The sequence below is a fragment of the Pagrus pagrus genome, assembly GCF_965226575.1.
Source record: "Pagrus pagrus genome assembly, chromosome: 9".
Lineage (NCBI taxonomy): Eukaryota > Metazoa > Chordata > Actinopteri > Spariformes > Sparidae > Pagrus > Pagrus pagrus.
Window position 1 is genome coordinate 3,787,120 of NC_140193.1, and position 16,880 is coordinate 3,803,999.

The 16,880-nt window shown below is 43.5% G+C and overlaps 1 protein-coding gene across 2 annotated transcripts in view; it reads left to right on the forward strand.

Moving 5' to 3' along the window:
* The window catches only part of dpp10 (dipeptidyl peptidase like 10), a 194,391-nt gene that overhangs the window by 102,231 nt on the left and 75,280 nt on the right, over positions 1-16,880 (forward strand). For both annotated transcript variants that reach the window (XM_084361483.1, XM_084361484.1), the window contains exons 2-3: positions 12,135-12,249; positions 15,060-15,155. In XM_084361483.1, the coding sequence (XP_084217609.1) occupies positions 12,135-12,249; positions 15,060-15,155 (211 nt within the window). The remainder of the gene's footprint in view (positions 1-12,134; positions 12,250-15,059; positions 15,156-16,880) is intronic.

Sequence of the window (16,880 nt, forward strand, 5' to 3'; positions counted from 1 at the left end):
CAGGGCAAATTACACAGATCTGCAGCCAGCAGACAGCTGTTAGCAGGTAACAGGGCTCACATCACAACATTTTGTGAAAATAGCACAAGGTCCAACAGGGAAACTGGCTTTCTTTCAGTGGGAACAGGCCACAAAAAGCCAGAGGATCAGCAGGTTTATTAGCTAACGGTTAATCAGACACATTTTAAATTAAGTATGAAGGCAGATTGTGAAATTAACACTGTGACTGTCAACATCCATCCGTCACATTTTGCACTCAAACTCAAGTTTGAGAGCTCAACCTTTTCTCGCTGCAAAAGTAACCAATCATTATTTCACACAGTCCCACTTTTGCATTAACCCCCAATATAAGCGGTTTAAATAAGTGTTTCTCAAACCTTTCACACCTTGTACCACCTCACACTCTCCAAGCAGCACCAATATGGCCGACGTCAAGTCAAACCTCCTCACTGTTTTGTGCCTGTTGCTGCTCACGTTAGCAGGCGCTGTGAAAGCTTCTCAGGTAGCCACTAGCACTTACACCCGGGTCACTGTTGTCAAGTTTGTTTTCAACAGTGCTGCTCCAGATATTCTCCTCCTCCTCCTGGTAGTTCCCACTGAGGGTTCAGTGTTTGTGGTGTTTTTGACCCTTTCATTTTACCTCCGCTCACTATCCTGCCATCACAGCTTCATGGATGATGTGTGCTTGCACAACATGTGTGAACATCAGAGGCTGAAAGAAAAATATTACAAGAGTATGTTTGAGTATTTTCATTTGAAATTCTGTAGTATTTTGATTGTATTATATGTAAATGATTTAGTATTTCTGGGATTCACCACCCTCGGTATATGTACCATAGTTTGAGATTAGTCTGTTGCTAAACTAAACTGCTGGCTTGATTTAAACCTGTGAGACTGTCGTGACTGCTCATATCTTCTGCCAAGTCAAAGTTCGTTCTTGCAGTGTTTTGCCTTTGGTGAATCACCAACAGAAAATATAGGGAAATATAAAAACAAGTCCCTTCTAGTTTATCTGAAATGAACTGTGATTAGTCAGCTAACTACTCTGTGCCATCTGTGCTACGTAAACTTTCTTACATACTATAATTCACGTAACATTCAAGATGTCGTTGAACTCCAAAAGTCAGAACCAAGCTGGTGTGTAAAAGGTGGTCTCAGATCAGGGACACCTTGTCCAAAATACTGAGTAAAAAGAGAAGCAGCCATGTTCCTGCCATCAGTGTGTAGCTGTCTCTGTTTGATTTGATTCTGTATAAAGTATCTTGCGTTTTTTCTGAGCTGCGAGATACAGAATATGTCTTTATTTGCACTAAATCGAAGACATCAATCATGAACATCACATTCTGTAATTGCCATCATCAGTCTATCAATAGGAAGAGTGTGTGTGTGTGTGTGTGTGTGTGTGTGTGTGTGTGTGTGTGTGTGTATGTTGTGCTGCTGTCAAGTACGATGCTGTCATTGTTCACCTCACCTATACGTGTTCATGCTTTTCTTTCTGTCTCCTGTTAACCTTGAACATCATATTATTGCGCGGCTGCTGTCAGTAAGTGTTCAGCTACTGTAACAAAGGTTTTATTCCAACACAAAGTCAGAATATTTTATATACGTACTTTCTTTACACGAGGCATTCTCACCTCCGTGTTGCACCGGAGCGGGTTGTTAATATCTTTCTCGCTCGGCTGAAACACCAAATTAAACGTAGTGAGACTGACCTTCACCTTACTGATCATAATTACATTCAAAGTGGAAATGATCTCGTTCAGCCGGCCGCTTCAGATACAACAGTTCAGCAATAAACGCTGCTGAGCTTACAGACTCCAGGCTGCTTAATGGCAACCTGATAGCAAAGGTCACACGCTAACAGGCCCCCTCACCCCACACAGATGCTAACTCAGACTTTAACCACACAAAAACACACAACTAACCTCCAATAACATAATCTACTGACTCGTGACCCTGAGGGTGAGCTACCGTCAGCCGCAAAACATTTTTCCTGTCGACCTCAGTGGTTTCACAGCTCGGTTACTCAGACAAACACGTCTTTGTGGGCTTGTTTTTGAAGCGGCCATTTTCGGGAGTCACGCTGACATCCAAAGACGCCATTAACTGCGTTCACATCACATCTGGTTTTCTTTAAAGAAGTTGCTGCTAACAAGTGTGTGCATCTAACGCTGGATGTGTCTTCGTCTGCTCTGCCACAGAGTCTACACTTTGAAAAACTATCAAAAGCACATTAATGAGCCACACTGGTGCGCTGGCGGACGTGTTCCCGTGGTAGCGTGAAGCTGATGTAGCTCTTTGACGGAGGGAGATTTGTTCTTTACGACTTTGTGTCCTACCAGTTGTCTACATTAGTCTTTGTCTAGAGGAGCTACAGAGAGACCACCGATTGGGAGCCGTTTGTCACAGCAACAAAAGCCTGAACACGATCAAGACATCAGGATAGTTTGAAAGAGTCCTTCTGCTGACATTTTAAAGTCAAACCACGATTGCTGCTAATCACTTGCTGGTCATATAGACATTGTATGATTCAGTGTAAACTTGTTGCCTCAACTTAACCAGATCTTAATCAAAGGTATGACGGATTAAAAACTGCTGAAGAGGTCAAAACTCAAAAGCAACACTTTCTATTAGGAACACTTGAGGAACCTCCTCCTCCATGCACCGTGGCAGTCGCTGAAGCTGTGCCAGAAATCCTCACAAACTGCTCTCATGAATCATCTTTTGCAAACGAGGCCCTGACAAACGATGTGGTCCCGGGCAGCAGATGAGAAAACTGATGAAGAATCCGTGTTGTTGTTCAGTTTATAGGCTGTTTCTGTGAATCCTTCCCAGGTCAGCTCGCTCAGAGTTTCCTCGTTAACCTGCTTCCTGCCTCTCTCCACCTCTCCATCCCGGCTAATTCCCTCTCAACTAGCAATTTTATAGCTCAGTGGCCGCCGAATCCTCCAATGTCACCCTATAGGTATGACAAACACACAGCGGCTCTCCTCACACAATTTCCTGTCTTCACACGGACACGCTCATCTCCTCGTCCGTGAGCTTCTGTTGCTCTCGCTCCTGATGTCAGGTTCTGCTTTCAGCTTTTTTTATTTCTCTTGATAAATGAGATTCGGTTTTTGAATTGGAAGGAAATGCTGAGAATCTTATCCACAGTGAAGAGTAATTTGTCGAGGAATGTAGTCAACTGTGTCTAATTGCGTTCAAATCAGAGATTTGACTGCGGGGGACAGACAAAAGGCTTCGGCGCCAAACATGTAAATGATATAAAATCACATTTAAATGTGTGGAAAAGGAAAATGAAAAGCTGATTAATGGAATTAAATGTATTGTCCCGTGTCTGCTCACATACTGTAGGTGGCATGAGCTTAGATTCATCTACTGTAATGGTCCAATGCAGATGAAAACACCTCGTTACCTTCGTTCACTGGCCTTGCTCCTCCAATAAAATCAGGCAGAGCTCCCTCAATGTGCATCAGTGACGAGCATGACACCTACAAACCTGATAATACAAGAAAGCATCATTCAAAACATTGATTATAAACTTCCAAGTGATTCCTGCGCCTCATCCCGGACTGACCCCGTCCTTAAAGAAACAATAGTTGATCATGAAGGATTTTAAAATGTCCACAGCTGGTGAGAGACGGTGCATTACGAGTCAGTTTCCATTATGCGAAGTGCTTCCTGATTTAAACTGCATACACTCAAACAGTCTCAATATATGTTGATGCAACATTTTATCACCTATCAAGTATAAAAGCTTCAACATGTCTTGTAACATGATAAACGCTCCTGTCACCTGAACGCAACGTAAATATACAACGCGGCCGTCTGTACAGTGTGACGACTGTGCTGACAGGTATTTTCTTTTATTGGCATACACGACACACGTGCTGTAGTACAGGGCACAGCTGTACGATATGCTTCAGCCTCTAGGGCTGCCAAAGTAGCGGCCCAGTGTCTCCAGAGAGAGGTAAAAAAGCTCTTTGAAGATGTAGGATCCCCAATTTTTTAATAATCGTTCATATAAGGGAACTCTGGATCCATTTTGCATCGTAACAATACAACAGGTGTTCAGTTTTGGCCTGTAGCACACCATTAAGTTTCAGTTTTGGCGCTACAAGGGAAAAAAAGCGTGGGCACTTCCAGCTGAGGGCAGTTTATTATTTTTATAGAGGAAGTGAGATTATAAAACAGTGTTTTTTTTTAATTACACCTCACATAAATAGCCAAGTCTAAACAAATCTTAGCAAGTGAACATTGAAGCCATCTAAGCATGATTACTGGCAACGTACGCTTCTTCAAACCACAGATCTGTTATGTTCTTTCTGTTCAGCTTTCAGTTTTAGGAAACCCTGACCGATCCCGACTCGTCAACAATGTTGTTTTGTCGCCACAAAAGCAAAAAGTAGAATCTAAAAATATCACACATGGTTTCACACTTACAAATGTAGAAACTCAGTCTCAAACAGTGGTCTCTGGCTTGGCAGCCTCACCCAGCTCTAACTCCCCTGCCCTCCCCTCCACCTTCTGATATGAACTGTTCAGCCGTGCAGCACCGTATACTTCATACAGCAGTGGAGGTCACCTTTCACAGGGGCCCCTTGACTCTTGGCTGCAGTCAGTAAGTGTTGGCCTCGCTCACTGGCTGCTTGGCTTCTGCCTCTTCCTGAACCACAGTGAACAAACATTTTCAGGCTGACTATCGACCAGAATCAAATATCCCGACTTCCAGACAATCAGAGGTTAGTTTCCTCTCTCTCTCTTCTCAACTCCTCATTCGTTTGAGCGATGGTTCAAATTCTGCTGCTTTTCTTTTCGCGTCTTTGTCGTTTATCATTTCACTCTGTTAGCACGATGCTATTTAAGGCATTTGCATAATGCAGGTGAAGGCTGAGTCAGATGGGGGGGGGGCTGACTGATGGTTCAGGAGTGTTTGTTTGAGATCGTCCTTTCATTACTTTTTAATATGAAGGAGACTGTTACTTGCAGATCCCAGAGGAAGGAGTACAAGGCTACACGGATACAATAAGGTGTATCTTTTTCACCCGCTAACTATTTTACTGCAAAAACAGAAAAGCAAAGGAGCTTTAGTGCTGCGGTCCAAACGACAGGAGAGAACAGACACCATCAATCACAGAGCGGCGCTGCTCTGGAGTCGAAGACGGTGTCCCTCTGGTGCTCTTCAGTTTGGGATCCTACTAGACCAGAAGTCAAGAGGTGAAGAGTTAAAAACCCTTCAGCACCTCACGGCTATTAACTCACAACAGTAAAAACAGTCATACACTTTTCTACAACTTCCTGTGATTTTCTCTGCGAGGCTTTTACTGCCTGTTGTGAATATGTGACAGCACTTTATTCTACGTACCGTCTTCATCACATCACATCAGGAAAGGAGGCGAAAAAAATGCAATTTCTGACGAGAAAAAACAGACTTGGCCTCAAACGCTCGTGAGGTAAAGCTCAAGCTGTCATTTCCTGTAGTCTGTGTGAAGTGTTGTTATCAATGAGGTATGAAAGCGTCGGCCATGAAATAACACGGTGCATCATGTTTTTCTCCCCTTGAAGTGATTGCAAACAAACAAACAAACAGCATGATTGGATCCATAGAATGGATGTTTGTGTTGAGACGTTCACATCCATTAACAGAGTAAAGGGTTACTACATGCTGTGAATCATTCAGTCTTTTTCAGTTCGACGTGTAAATAACATCAATGTCACATTATAAATTACGCGATTATGGCCTTTAAAAATGAGGTGAATGGCTCCTCTGGCTAACGTCCACCATTCACAGAGATGTCACAGACTCCTGACTCACCTTTCTTTACTTCTAACAGTAAATACATGTATTCAGCACCGTCCCTGTTTTCAGCCACTGATGCAGATGTTCACTTGCTTCTGTCTTGCTAATCTCAGCATTAATATTAATGTACAGTAACGCCGGCCGTGTGAGTCAACAACCTTGTGTATCTGAATCCAATATGGCAGGGACGGCGACTAATTGAGAATTATCTCACACGGACCAAAGGCCAGCGGCAGCGTCCTTGAGGGCAGCGCTGATAATGCTAAATACAATAAGATGACAACATGTGGCTAAGCTTGCCGTTTCCTATTAGCCCGTGGATCAATTTCAGATGTTAAGCCTCGAGACCCCGGCCAGGCTTCGGCGGTGGCTGTCAATGATTCGCGAGGCACTGAGAAATGGTATTTCATGGGTAAACAACAATGAGGCCGTACAGATGGCATTATTTTTTTTTCTCCCCCTCCGACCTGCTGTCATTGTTAGAAAGGCTCGGCTTCTGCTGAAATGCTGCTTGTCATTTGTCACACTCTCTCCAAGGTCAGAGTCCAGGCGAGGGGAAGCTAACAGCTCTATAAATAGCCTGACTCTAACGGTGGGATGTGCGTGTGTGTGTGTGTGTGTGCGTGTGTGTGTGTGTGTGTGTGTGCACAAAGACACACAAACATGCTTATTAGCAGGAGTTTGATGGAGGTGGTGGTGTTTTAATCAAACATCTCAAAAGTGGCAGTAGCATTTATCATTTTACATAATGCAGGTTTCCCATGGATCCTTGAAATCCTTGAAAGTTTTGGAAATTGAAGTAAAAAAATAAAATAAAAATCAAGGCATTGAAAGTGTTTGAGAAGTTAGCATGCTTACCAGCTAGCAACATTCCTGTGCTAGCAATGTAAACACCAAGACTCCCCTGGTGCTCCGATCTCCTAGTCTGGACCGCTAGATGCACAGCTAATCAAGCTAACTAGCGAATGACAGCTACAGTTAGCTTGTAGTACAGGGATGTGTGTCATGCTGGGACATTACAGAAACATGCAACAATAACAGCAGTCCGTGTCTATGTCCCTCTATGACTGTGTCCTCGTTCACCGTCGGCGTCTCTTGTAGCTTTGAAATACAGAGAAGCCACATTCAGTAACAGCTGAGAGGACAGTTAAACTTAACGTGCAGAGCTGTTCATGAATACATTGAACATCTGTGGTGTTTTTTTCAGCCAAGCTGGTCTCCAGCTGAGGAGACAGTCCCTCAAAGGTACAATAAAAAGAAGCATTTTGTGATCACTATAAAAACAGGGAGTATACCTTTAACAGCAGTAACACAGCGCTGATCGTGCAGCACACGCAGGACAGCATATATGTGCTATAAATACACTGTAAGTCACATTTTCAGTGGGTGCAGTGAGGCAGGCTTCAGCTCCACATCTCTCTCCAGTCGCGTTCCCCTTTCAGCTCTCATTATGGGCTTCAAGTCGTTGTTATTTTTCACATTAAGTTGTTTTAGGCTATTCTTGCTGTTTCAAAGACGGATGATGTGATTACAGGAAATGGCTTCTGTTAGCACACAGCTAAAGCCATGCGATTGCCAGGGGACTGCTTCTGCAGCAATCAGGGGAGTTTTTTCCTCCATCGTCCCGTCGTCTGCTTTACTGCTCCGTGACGCGGATGCCTTCCAGACGTTGATTATTTAAAATGTTATGGAATAATATCCACGCGGCTGAGAGACTGTTAAGTGAAACTGCAGACGAATAGTGTGATAGAAGTAACTGACGACCACGATGCCATTCCCACCGTTCACTCAGCTCTGCAGCCTCAGTACTCCTGACAGCAGATGTATCCCATTATTTCCGTGGGCTTCTTGACCTGATGAATAATTGATTGTATTGATTGAGTGTGATGGTGTTTCCTCAAGAGAGAGACAGGTAGAATTACAGTCAGTCACTTTAATTAAATGGGGCTCTTATCATTGTCTTGGTTGTATAAATGGATGAAAACCAAAGGGAGTAAAAAGGGAGCTGGAAGTTGTATATATGCAGTCATGTGGTTGTTTAAACGTGCTGAGATTCAACAGATTTGTTATTGTGTTTTAATTGTTGTAACCGAGAAAGTGAGACATCAGCAGTGTGTACGTCTCAACAACCACGATGGCGTCAGCAGGACAGGGTCATCGGACGGACGAGTGACAGCTGTCAGACGCTTCAAAAAACGCCTCAAGTGTGGATTTACGTTTGTTGGTCGGTTTGTCAACAGGATTACACAAAAACTACTGAGTAGATTTCCACGAAACTTGGATGGAGGACGGGTCTCGGCCCAGAACAGACCTCATTAACTTTGTGTGTGGATCCGGATGAAGTGAGAGAATTATATCTCACTTCCTTTAACCCTGCGTTTTTCAACAATTTCAGTCATTTCTCAGGGAATACTGCATGGATCTTTAGGTGGCTGGTATCAATGAGTGTGTACAAAAAAAGGGACTGTTGGGCCTTGGTGGAGGTATGCGCTCTACTGGGTGCTCCTCTAGAACTGTTCCTTGATGTGAATGTTGATAAGCAATTTGCCCGACTTGTGCTTAACACTAGTTGAAACAGGAAACTTTGTGAACCTTAGCAATATGCAACTGAATCAGATGCTTCCCAGCAAGCTAACAAGACAAGCTTGAAGATAATGACTTATAAGTTGACACAAGAGTTAGCTGTGTTTCATTCAGAGTGTAGTCACAGGGCCAAGCTGGACCCAGTCAGTAGTTAACTCCAGTATGACAAGCTAACGTTAGCTGCTCATAAACCACAACATCTCATTTTGTTTCCTCTACATTTATACACAACATAGACATGTATATTTTGCATAACCATGACAGCTTTCTGAAAGCACCTTTCAAGCTGTTTTAACATGAGTTCAGGTAATTGAGTTAACATAAGATAAACGTGTCTTGAAGCATGATGATGATGAATGATATCAATCTTCTCGTCTGATTCCTGGTAAGAGAGAAAACAAACATATTCCTCGTCATGTCTGAGTATGCATTTAAACTACAGTGGAACAACTTAACAGACTAACCGTGATTTGTTCCTTTCCCCATCTGGCTTTAAAGATATACATTTAGGTTGCTTCATACGACTCTGTAAGGCCACCCACCACCGTCTCTGGCGTCAACTTGGATACTTTTGTTACGCTGACATTTTGCTCTGACATTTAGACGTATGCATTTATGCAATCACTCTGGACGTAACATGGCAGCCTGAGCACTTAAAGCAAAGACTCTTTGTGAGAGAGCATTTATTATACACACCATGACACGTCGACTGCTGTGAAATCCACACACACACACAACGCAGACTTACATTTATAAGTGGCATGGCATGTAACCGGTACAGTAAGTGTCGGACAACAACTTCTCCCGGTGTGATATTGAATGTGGTAAAGCGAGGAGGAGGAGGAGAATGTGAGGATAAAGACATACTTTTACAGGAACCGGCCTTTGTCCTTGTACTTTTCCCTTTCAGGCACAGAAAAATGAAGCTAGTAGACTTTCTTGTTCTTACCGCCCGGCCTGTCACCGGTTTATTTATAACCCCGTGTGTCCCTTTGTTGCACAGACTTGCACCTTAATGTGAAGTAAATGAACACGAGAGGAAGAAAATGTGCTCTTCGGGAACCAAATTGCGTTCTAGCTTATGACTCATGTATAGTAGAGATGACACGCATCGATGTATATTTATTTTAAAGTTTTGGCATTGGTCGTCAGCTGATTTTTTGTGCCTTCAATCCTCATTCGTCCTACTTTGTAAAAGCGCTCCTGAAGACCTCACTCTGTCCTCTAATGCCTGCAGATTCCTTGAGAGATGTATCTCCTCTGATGAGCCTCTAATGATGGTGATGAATCCCATTTTCTGTCACATTCCTTCTGGTGGGCTAACCGTTTGTCAGGGTCCTCTGTCTACGCTTCCTCCATCCTAATAATGATAATGGAGCGACTCGGCGGGTCGAAATTCTCTTAGTGGTTCTCTCATTGCTCATAAGTGAGTTAATAAATTGCGGATGATGATTCAAAAGTGCCTAAATAGGAAATTGGGGGAGAAAATGAGATGGAGAGAGAAAGTGAAAGAGAGAGAGGGAGAAAGAATCTCATGCATGGAGGCACAAGGGCAATTTGGAGTTGCTGTCAGTTTTCAAGGGCATGTCAGCGTTTTGTGGTATTAATGAAATGAGCAGCGGCCCAAGTCCTGATAATAGATCAGTCTTATGGGTCCGGCGGGGGCTGTGAATACTGTAACACTGCATTCACGCTTTGTGTGTCTGCGGTCACGGTGACAGTGAAGTCTTTGGTACTCTGAGGTAGAATCGCACTCTCCTGTGCAAAATTTCATGTCCACCTGTTACAAGTACAAGAAAAACTGCTTCATAAAAGTTTTTTTTCCTGCAAACTACAGATATGCTGAAACTTTCCTTTTATGTTAAGTACTTTCTGTTTAGATTGAGACAGACAACTACACTAGTTTGGAAAGGATCCTGTTTTTGCTTGCCAGGTTTTGTTGCCACAAACCCTCTTGAAATATGTCACAAAATTCAAAATATCCATTAGTTTCACGCTTATGAATGTTGACATGTTGTGGTCCCTCGTTAAAAAATATCTATTGGTTTCAGGCTGACAAATGATGACGTCCCCTGGATGTTTTTAACGAATGACCACAACATTTCAACACGTGTTAAGATGATACCAATGCTAAGTATTTAACTTGTTAAATTCGTTAAAAACATCCAGTGGTTTCACGCTTACTAATGCTAAAATGTTTTGGTCCCCATTAAAAAACTACCGAGTGGTTTCACGATTACAAATGTTGAAATACCCTGGTCCCTCGTTAAATAGTTACCATTGCTATTACGCTTACACATGTATTATTAAATGTGTCCAGTGCTTTCAAACTCACAAAAGTTTCAACTTTGTGGGCCTTCGTTAAAAACATCCAGCGGTTTCTCAACTACAAATGTTGAAACTCTATCTCAGACAGTGGTCTCTGGCTTGTCTCTGTGTCATGCAGTAGTTAAGCCACCATTTCCTCCAACTGACACATATATTCCTGTCAGGTCAATGCGATGGCACGTATGGTCCGTGTTGACGGGTACAGAAAAGCAGACACATTTAATTCTTGCGACTGGGCTGAAAACTGTGTTAGATTGAGGTCGTGGCGGCTGACTTTGTCCTCTCTGCCTGCTACTTTGTGGTCTGTGAGAAATAACTGAGTACTTTGGACATAATTGGCTCATCAGTCAATATATGTGACATTTCTAGTCATGACCATCAATTTAAAAATGAGCTGTGCTGCTTTTAAACCACCATGTGAAGCACTAAGGAGTTTGGTTTTCGGGGGAAAATCTCAGACGGATGCAGATTAAGCGTCTTTGTGAAAGCAGAACCTCGCTCTAATTGGCAATCACTCTGTTCCCCCTCCCCCTCCAGCCAATCAGGGTGTAGTAGTGGGTTGGTGGTCGGTAATCACTGTATTTCACCTGCAGGGCTTTGTGGGTAATTGAGGCCAGGGAGAGCTACGGTGAGAGGAAATGTATAAGTGGGCGGGGGCCTGATTCACCTTATCAGAGGCAGCAGATGTGGTGGAAGACCCAGTTTAAGACCCTCTAATACCAGGACTCAGATGGAGTTGCAGGAGAGAGCTTCACAAACTCTCCTGGATAGCTGTTTCCCTGTAGATAACATCACACACGGTGTACTCTGCGGTCACTCAGATTGTTCAAACCAAGCTTTTCTGCAGCCAGTTGCACCGGTGGAGCCCTTGAATGCAAATGCCCGCTGTTTTCCTTATCTGCAAAAGATGTGGCAGCAGCTCCGTCTGAGGGTCGTAACACACAACTCACTGACCCTGGAGGAACTATGCGTTTTTCACAGGTCGGAAGGTCTAATTCAAAGGAGAAGGTTGCCCGAGCAATGATTGAACCATGCAAATACTTTGCAGTTTTTTTTCAGCATTGAAATACAAATCAGAAACAGCGAGTTTCATTTCTCAGGCTCACAGTGTGGCTCATGCAAAGCCCTTCATTGTAAATCCTTCTCTGTGCAGGGAGATTGGATTGAAAATACAAAGCCTCAATGTGACCCGTGTTAATAGGTGCTGTGAGCGGCATCACAGTGTGTACAATACGTAGTCATATAAACCCTCCGAACAAATATCCTGCTTTTCACATTACATTTGGAGTCTTTGCTCTTGTGATTACCTGGCCATGAAGGTGCTGTAGCACCTCACGGCTGTCAAACTCAAACAACGTAAACTAATCTTCCCCTTTTCCACTCTGACCTCCATTTTTCCTCTCTTCTCCTCTCCTCGCAGGACCTGGGTGGGGTGAGTCCTCCTCAGAGGAACTGGAAGGGGATTGCCATCGCTCTGCTGGTCATCCTGGTGGTCTGCTCCCTCATCACCATGTCCGTCATCCTCCTCACACCAGGTCGGTTTTTACACGCACCTGTGTGGCTGTTGTTGCTGCAGCTTCCAAAGCTTCCCACCCAGCTCTGCACTTCCCCTCAGCTCTACCAAGCTTTCAGCTTAATGCAGCTCATTGTTTTGGTTGTAGGCTCCATAGATTCTGTTCCTATTTAGTTTTTTAGCTTGCTCCGCTACTATCAAGTGATCGAAAGAGATTGTGATTCATGGATTTTGCATTTGACTCAGCAACAACTGTCCGTATTCATGCAAATTTACAATCCTTGCTTGTTAGAGACGTAAAAGCCGATGGATCAGCAGATTATCCACCTGTAGGAGGTGTGATTCAGCCCACTGCCAAAATATTTGCAATATACTGAATACTAAGGAACCGAGGATGAGATTGTAATAATGTGTCAGACTAAGTGGTCATTCTTGAATTCTCAACTTCACCTCTCTTTTTAGCAGTTTGGTATCTTTCATCTCATTGTTTTTGAGGTTCAGTCTCACCAAACCACCCGATCAACGCCCAACAGAAAACAACAAAGTCTCTCTTTCTTTCTTGTTGCTGTTTTGCGTCCTGTGAGTTAGATGTGAACTCTATTCACCTTCTGGGCTGAAATATTAATCCAAATATTATCTAAATAATGCAATATCCAACTCGCTGAAGCTTAAAGTTTTTGAGAAAAGTAAAAAATGTGTGAGCAACCAGCTCTATAATGAGGTACTGTGGTGCTGCAGAGATGCCCCGACCTACAAATCTTGTTCTCCTGATGTAAGAAAACCCCAACAAACGTCACATCATCATGATTTTAATAGTTTTTTCAGCGAAAATAAAAACTGTGATGCAAATATGATCATTCCCTGATCATATCGCCATTGTAATATCTGTCAAAATAATCAATAATATAACAATAATACTAATATTGTGCAGCATATTCTTTGCAGTGACAAAGTTGGCACCTTGCTTGTGAATGTCGTGGAGAATCTAGCAGCCAAAGAGCCAGATCATTTTCAAAGGAGTTGCTCAAAACCAAACGTGAATATTGGACTTTGGACATCTACACTGTACATGTCTGTAATCAGGGTAAACAGGCACATCATGGCAACAACTGGGTGACAAAAAGCCGGAGCTTCAGCTTACATACTGAACTGTAAAAACCATCACGATCATCACAATCCACTGGCCGTGCAGCCGCACTCTCCCCCGGGGTATTCCACGGTTGGTTAGACTTTCATTGCCTCCATAAACAAACATGCTGTGTGGAGTTATCAAGGAAAGCCAATATGGCTGACATTCAAAATGACTTGGCCCTCCTATTCAGCTCACAATCAGCAGCTGTCCTATTCAGAAGGAGCTTACAATTGGCACGCTTCTGCCTCCGCTGAAGGCGTAACATTTCATAATTAAAAATGAAACATTTCCAGGGGCGACGTCGGAACAGCTTGAGGATCTTCTGGCCCCAGTAATGATCATGTTAATGAACATATGAAAATGCCATTCGGAGAAGAAATGTCGCTCCGTGTGCGTCTTCTCATTCACATGGATTTCTTTGTGAGCGTAGGCGCTTCTGTGTAAATCTGGAGAGGACACTCAACACACCTGTGTGCACCCAGCAGATGTAAACATCCAGTTATGTACATTTTCCTCTTGTTTAACACGGAAACCTTCTGACCACCGTGAACACTTACTGTAATGTTACGCTGGAGAAAAACAGCATTTCTTCATAGTTCAGAAATCTGCTTCAGAGCCTGAATCGTAAAGCTACATTAAAAGACTCTCAGCCACCAGGGGTCAGACACATTGAAGTTGCATTTCTGACGTTCTGACTAACGTAACTCTAATTTTCCTTTTCTTTCTTGCTCTGTTGTATTCTCCTCAGCCCCTGAGGAAATATCTTTAGCCTGCTCATTAACTGTGTTTGGTGCCGGGCAGGTTGCCTGCAGTATATCTATAGGAAGTTTAGGAGGTTTTCGATGAAAACAGCTGCCGAAAAATGAACCGTACACAAATGTGCAAGCAGTTGAACTAAAATGTACGAGTGCAGAGCTGAGGGTGATGTTTCTCTGTGGGTTTGCCACTATAGGCGGTTACATTATACATCACATTATACATCATTTGATTCATTGTTGATGTAAAACATTGATCAATTGAGCTTTAAAGGGGACATTTGTAAGATATAGCCAGAATTTTAGTTTAAAATGTAAAAAAAACCCATTATCATCAGAATTTGAAGAAAGAACAGTGTTGACGCCGCTGGAGTTGACATGCTAACCAGCCCGTCCTGTCTCGTGGCATTAATTTGTACCTCTAGTAATACCCCCCATAGTTTCAGCTGGGAGATGTGTGCGTGCAGCAAGTTGTCTTTTAGCCTTTGGTATTAAAAATAAATTAAATAAAAAAATGAGAAAGAGAGGAAACACTCTTCAAGTTTTTCTTACCAAAAGTTGAGCTTAATTGCCTCGTTAAAGCTTAAGTTCTTCGTCCCCTCTGGTTTGGTCCAAATACATTTTATTTTGCTGGGATCACTACAATGTAAAAATGTACCTGCATCACTGCAGCTGCACCACTCTCTGACACATGCAGACACATGGTAATGTCTCCCCGGGATGCTTTCTAAGCCCAGTGGCATTTGTTCTAAGGTTTGACTTTGTGTTTTCTGATGTTTCGATATCGGGGCAACATCGAAATGCCAGCGGTGGAAGTGAATGCCAAGGTCAGCTAATGCTGGAGATTGATTTCCACCTGTGTGCGTGCTAGAAAGCAAACTGGCCCGCGCGTTAGAACTGATGTTTGATAATGGAGGAAACTAAAAATTGCTTCGTTTTTTGCAGCTGACAACCAAGCTGGGAGCGACACCAAGCTGGCCGTGGAGGATCTGTTCAAAGCAGAGTTCAAGGCTCACGACCCCGAGGCCAAATGGATCAATGGTGAGTAATCCCCAACACCGACTGTACCTGCTGCAATCCAGAGCCGTTGATGGAGTGTGGCGCTGGAAAGGATGAGATACACATGAGGGTACAGGGTGTGCCGGCCTTGATGAGATTCCTGCTTCGGTCCAGATTAATTTGGAACTGGTTCTGATGAGGCTTGTTGTTTCCTCATCACAGATAAAACTTCAGCCCATCAGGCTCGTTGCCTTCCTGTTTCTTAAAATGACAAAACAGCACACACTTGCTGTAGTCACTGCTTGAATTATTCAGTGACTGTGCTCTACTTCCTGCTGCTGTACATACTGCATATTTGTACAAAACACACCAACAATCTTACTTGACATGAACGACATTTCGATGAGTTGTGAGTGCGCTCGAACAAAGCAAACAACAGCGCCGCTTTTGTTCGGCAGCGGAGGGGTGACATCTCACTCTGCTTTGTAATTGAGGCTCAGTGAAACAGCGGGCAGACAGTTCACTTCTAAACAAGGCTGGCATGTTTCAACCTAGCTTTACTTTGCATGTACTTATGCAGATGCAGGCATTTAGATTTATTCTGCCTCTCCTTATTTGCATTGTATTGATTCCTTATTTGCCAGAAGGGGATCATATGTTAAGCCTGCAAGGCTTTGGCTGGGAATAAACCACATCAAGTGAAGTGCAAGAGAATCTGATTATGGTTCGCTGAGGGGAGGGAGAAGATAACGATACCTCGGAGGGAAAGGATGGACGGGACTGTGGCGTTCCCGCTCTCCGTCTGTCTCCTTTCTTGCAGATTAGTGTGTTTGTTTTGGCTTTTCCTCTTTGCTGCCCATAAACTGCACGACTCTCACTCCACGCTCGAGGGCAAGGGAAAGAGGCAAGGCCTTTTTGTCCATCAATATTTCATTCCCGGGTGACATTTTTCCACTATCTTCGCAATGCCATCTCATTCCCTGAGCTGACCTCAGGCCAGACAGTGAGAGCAGCGATGTTGTGCGATGAGGCAGTCAGAAAAGTCAGCTTTATAGGGTGGTTTGTGGATGAATGGGGCAAAATAGACCCCAGACAAATGGGAGAAGATAACAGACAGACGGGCGAGAGGAAAAGATTGATCACCGGGATTTTGAGCAAAAATGAGATTTTTTTTCCTAAGTCAGAGGCTGCGGAGGTTTTGGCTTGAACGTCTTTTCATCCCTGTCTACATCAGAGACAATCTGAATGGGTTTCTCCTGTGATCTAATGAACAGTCAAGTGCAAATGGGACGCAGCAGCGTGTAGTTTGCTTTAGACCTTTAATTAAACACAAACATGTGAACGCATTATGAAAACTGATCAATCAGCACAGTGTCACACCAAACTGTGTATAAGACCAACCGATCCGCCGGGTCACCATCGTGTTCGGCCTCGCCTGCATGAAAACAACACGGTCACTTTGCAGGCTTGAGTCAGCCTTGATAAATGTGCAACGTCCGTCAAAATAAATAAATCCTCGTCTCCAGGGTGAAAATCCTGCAAGGCCCACCTGTCCGACCCTGACCTCCTCCCTTCAGATATCGGACTGTGAGACCATCAGACCATCCCTCAGTCAGCTTACTTTGTGTTGCAGGTTGAAGTTACTATGGTGAACATCTTCAACAGCTAATTTATCAGTATGATAATGAAGGTTATTAAGTCAGAAACAGACGGTTTTTATTGAGTTTTGATCCATCAACATAAATTAAAACGCATCTTTCCACCAGG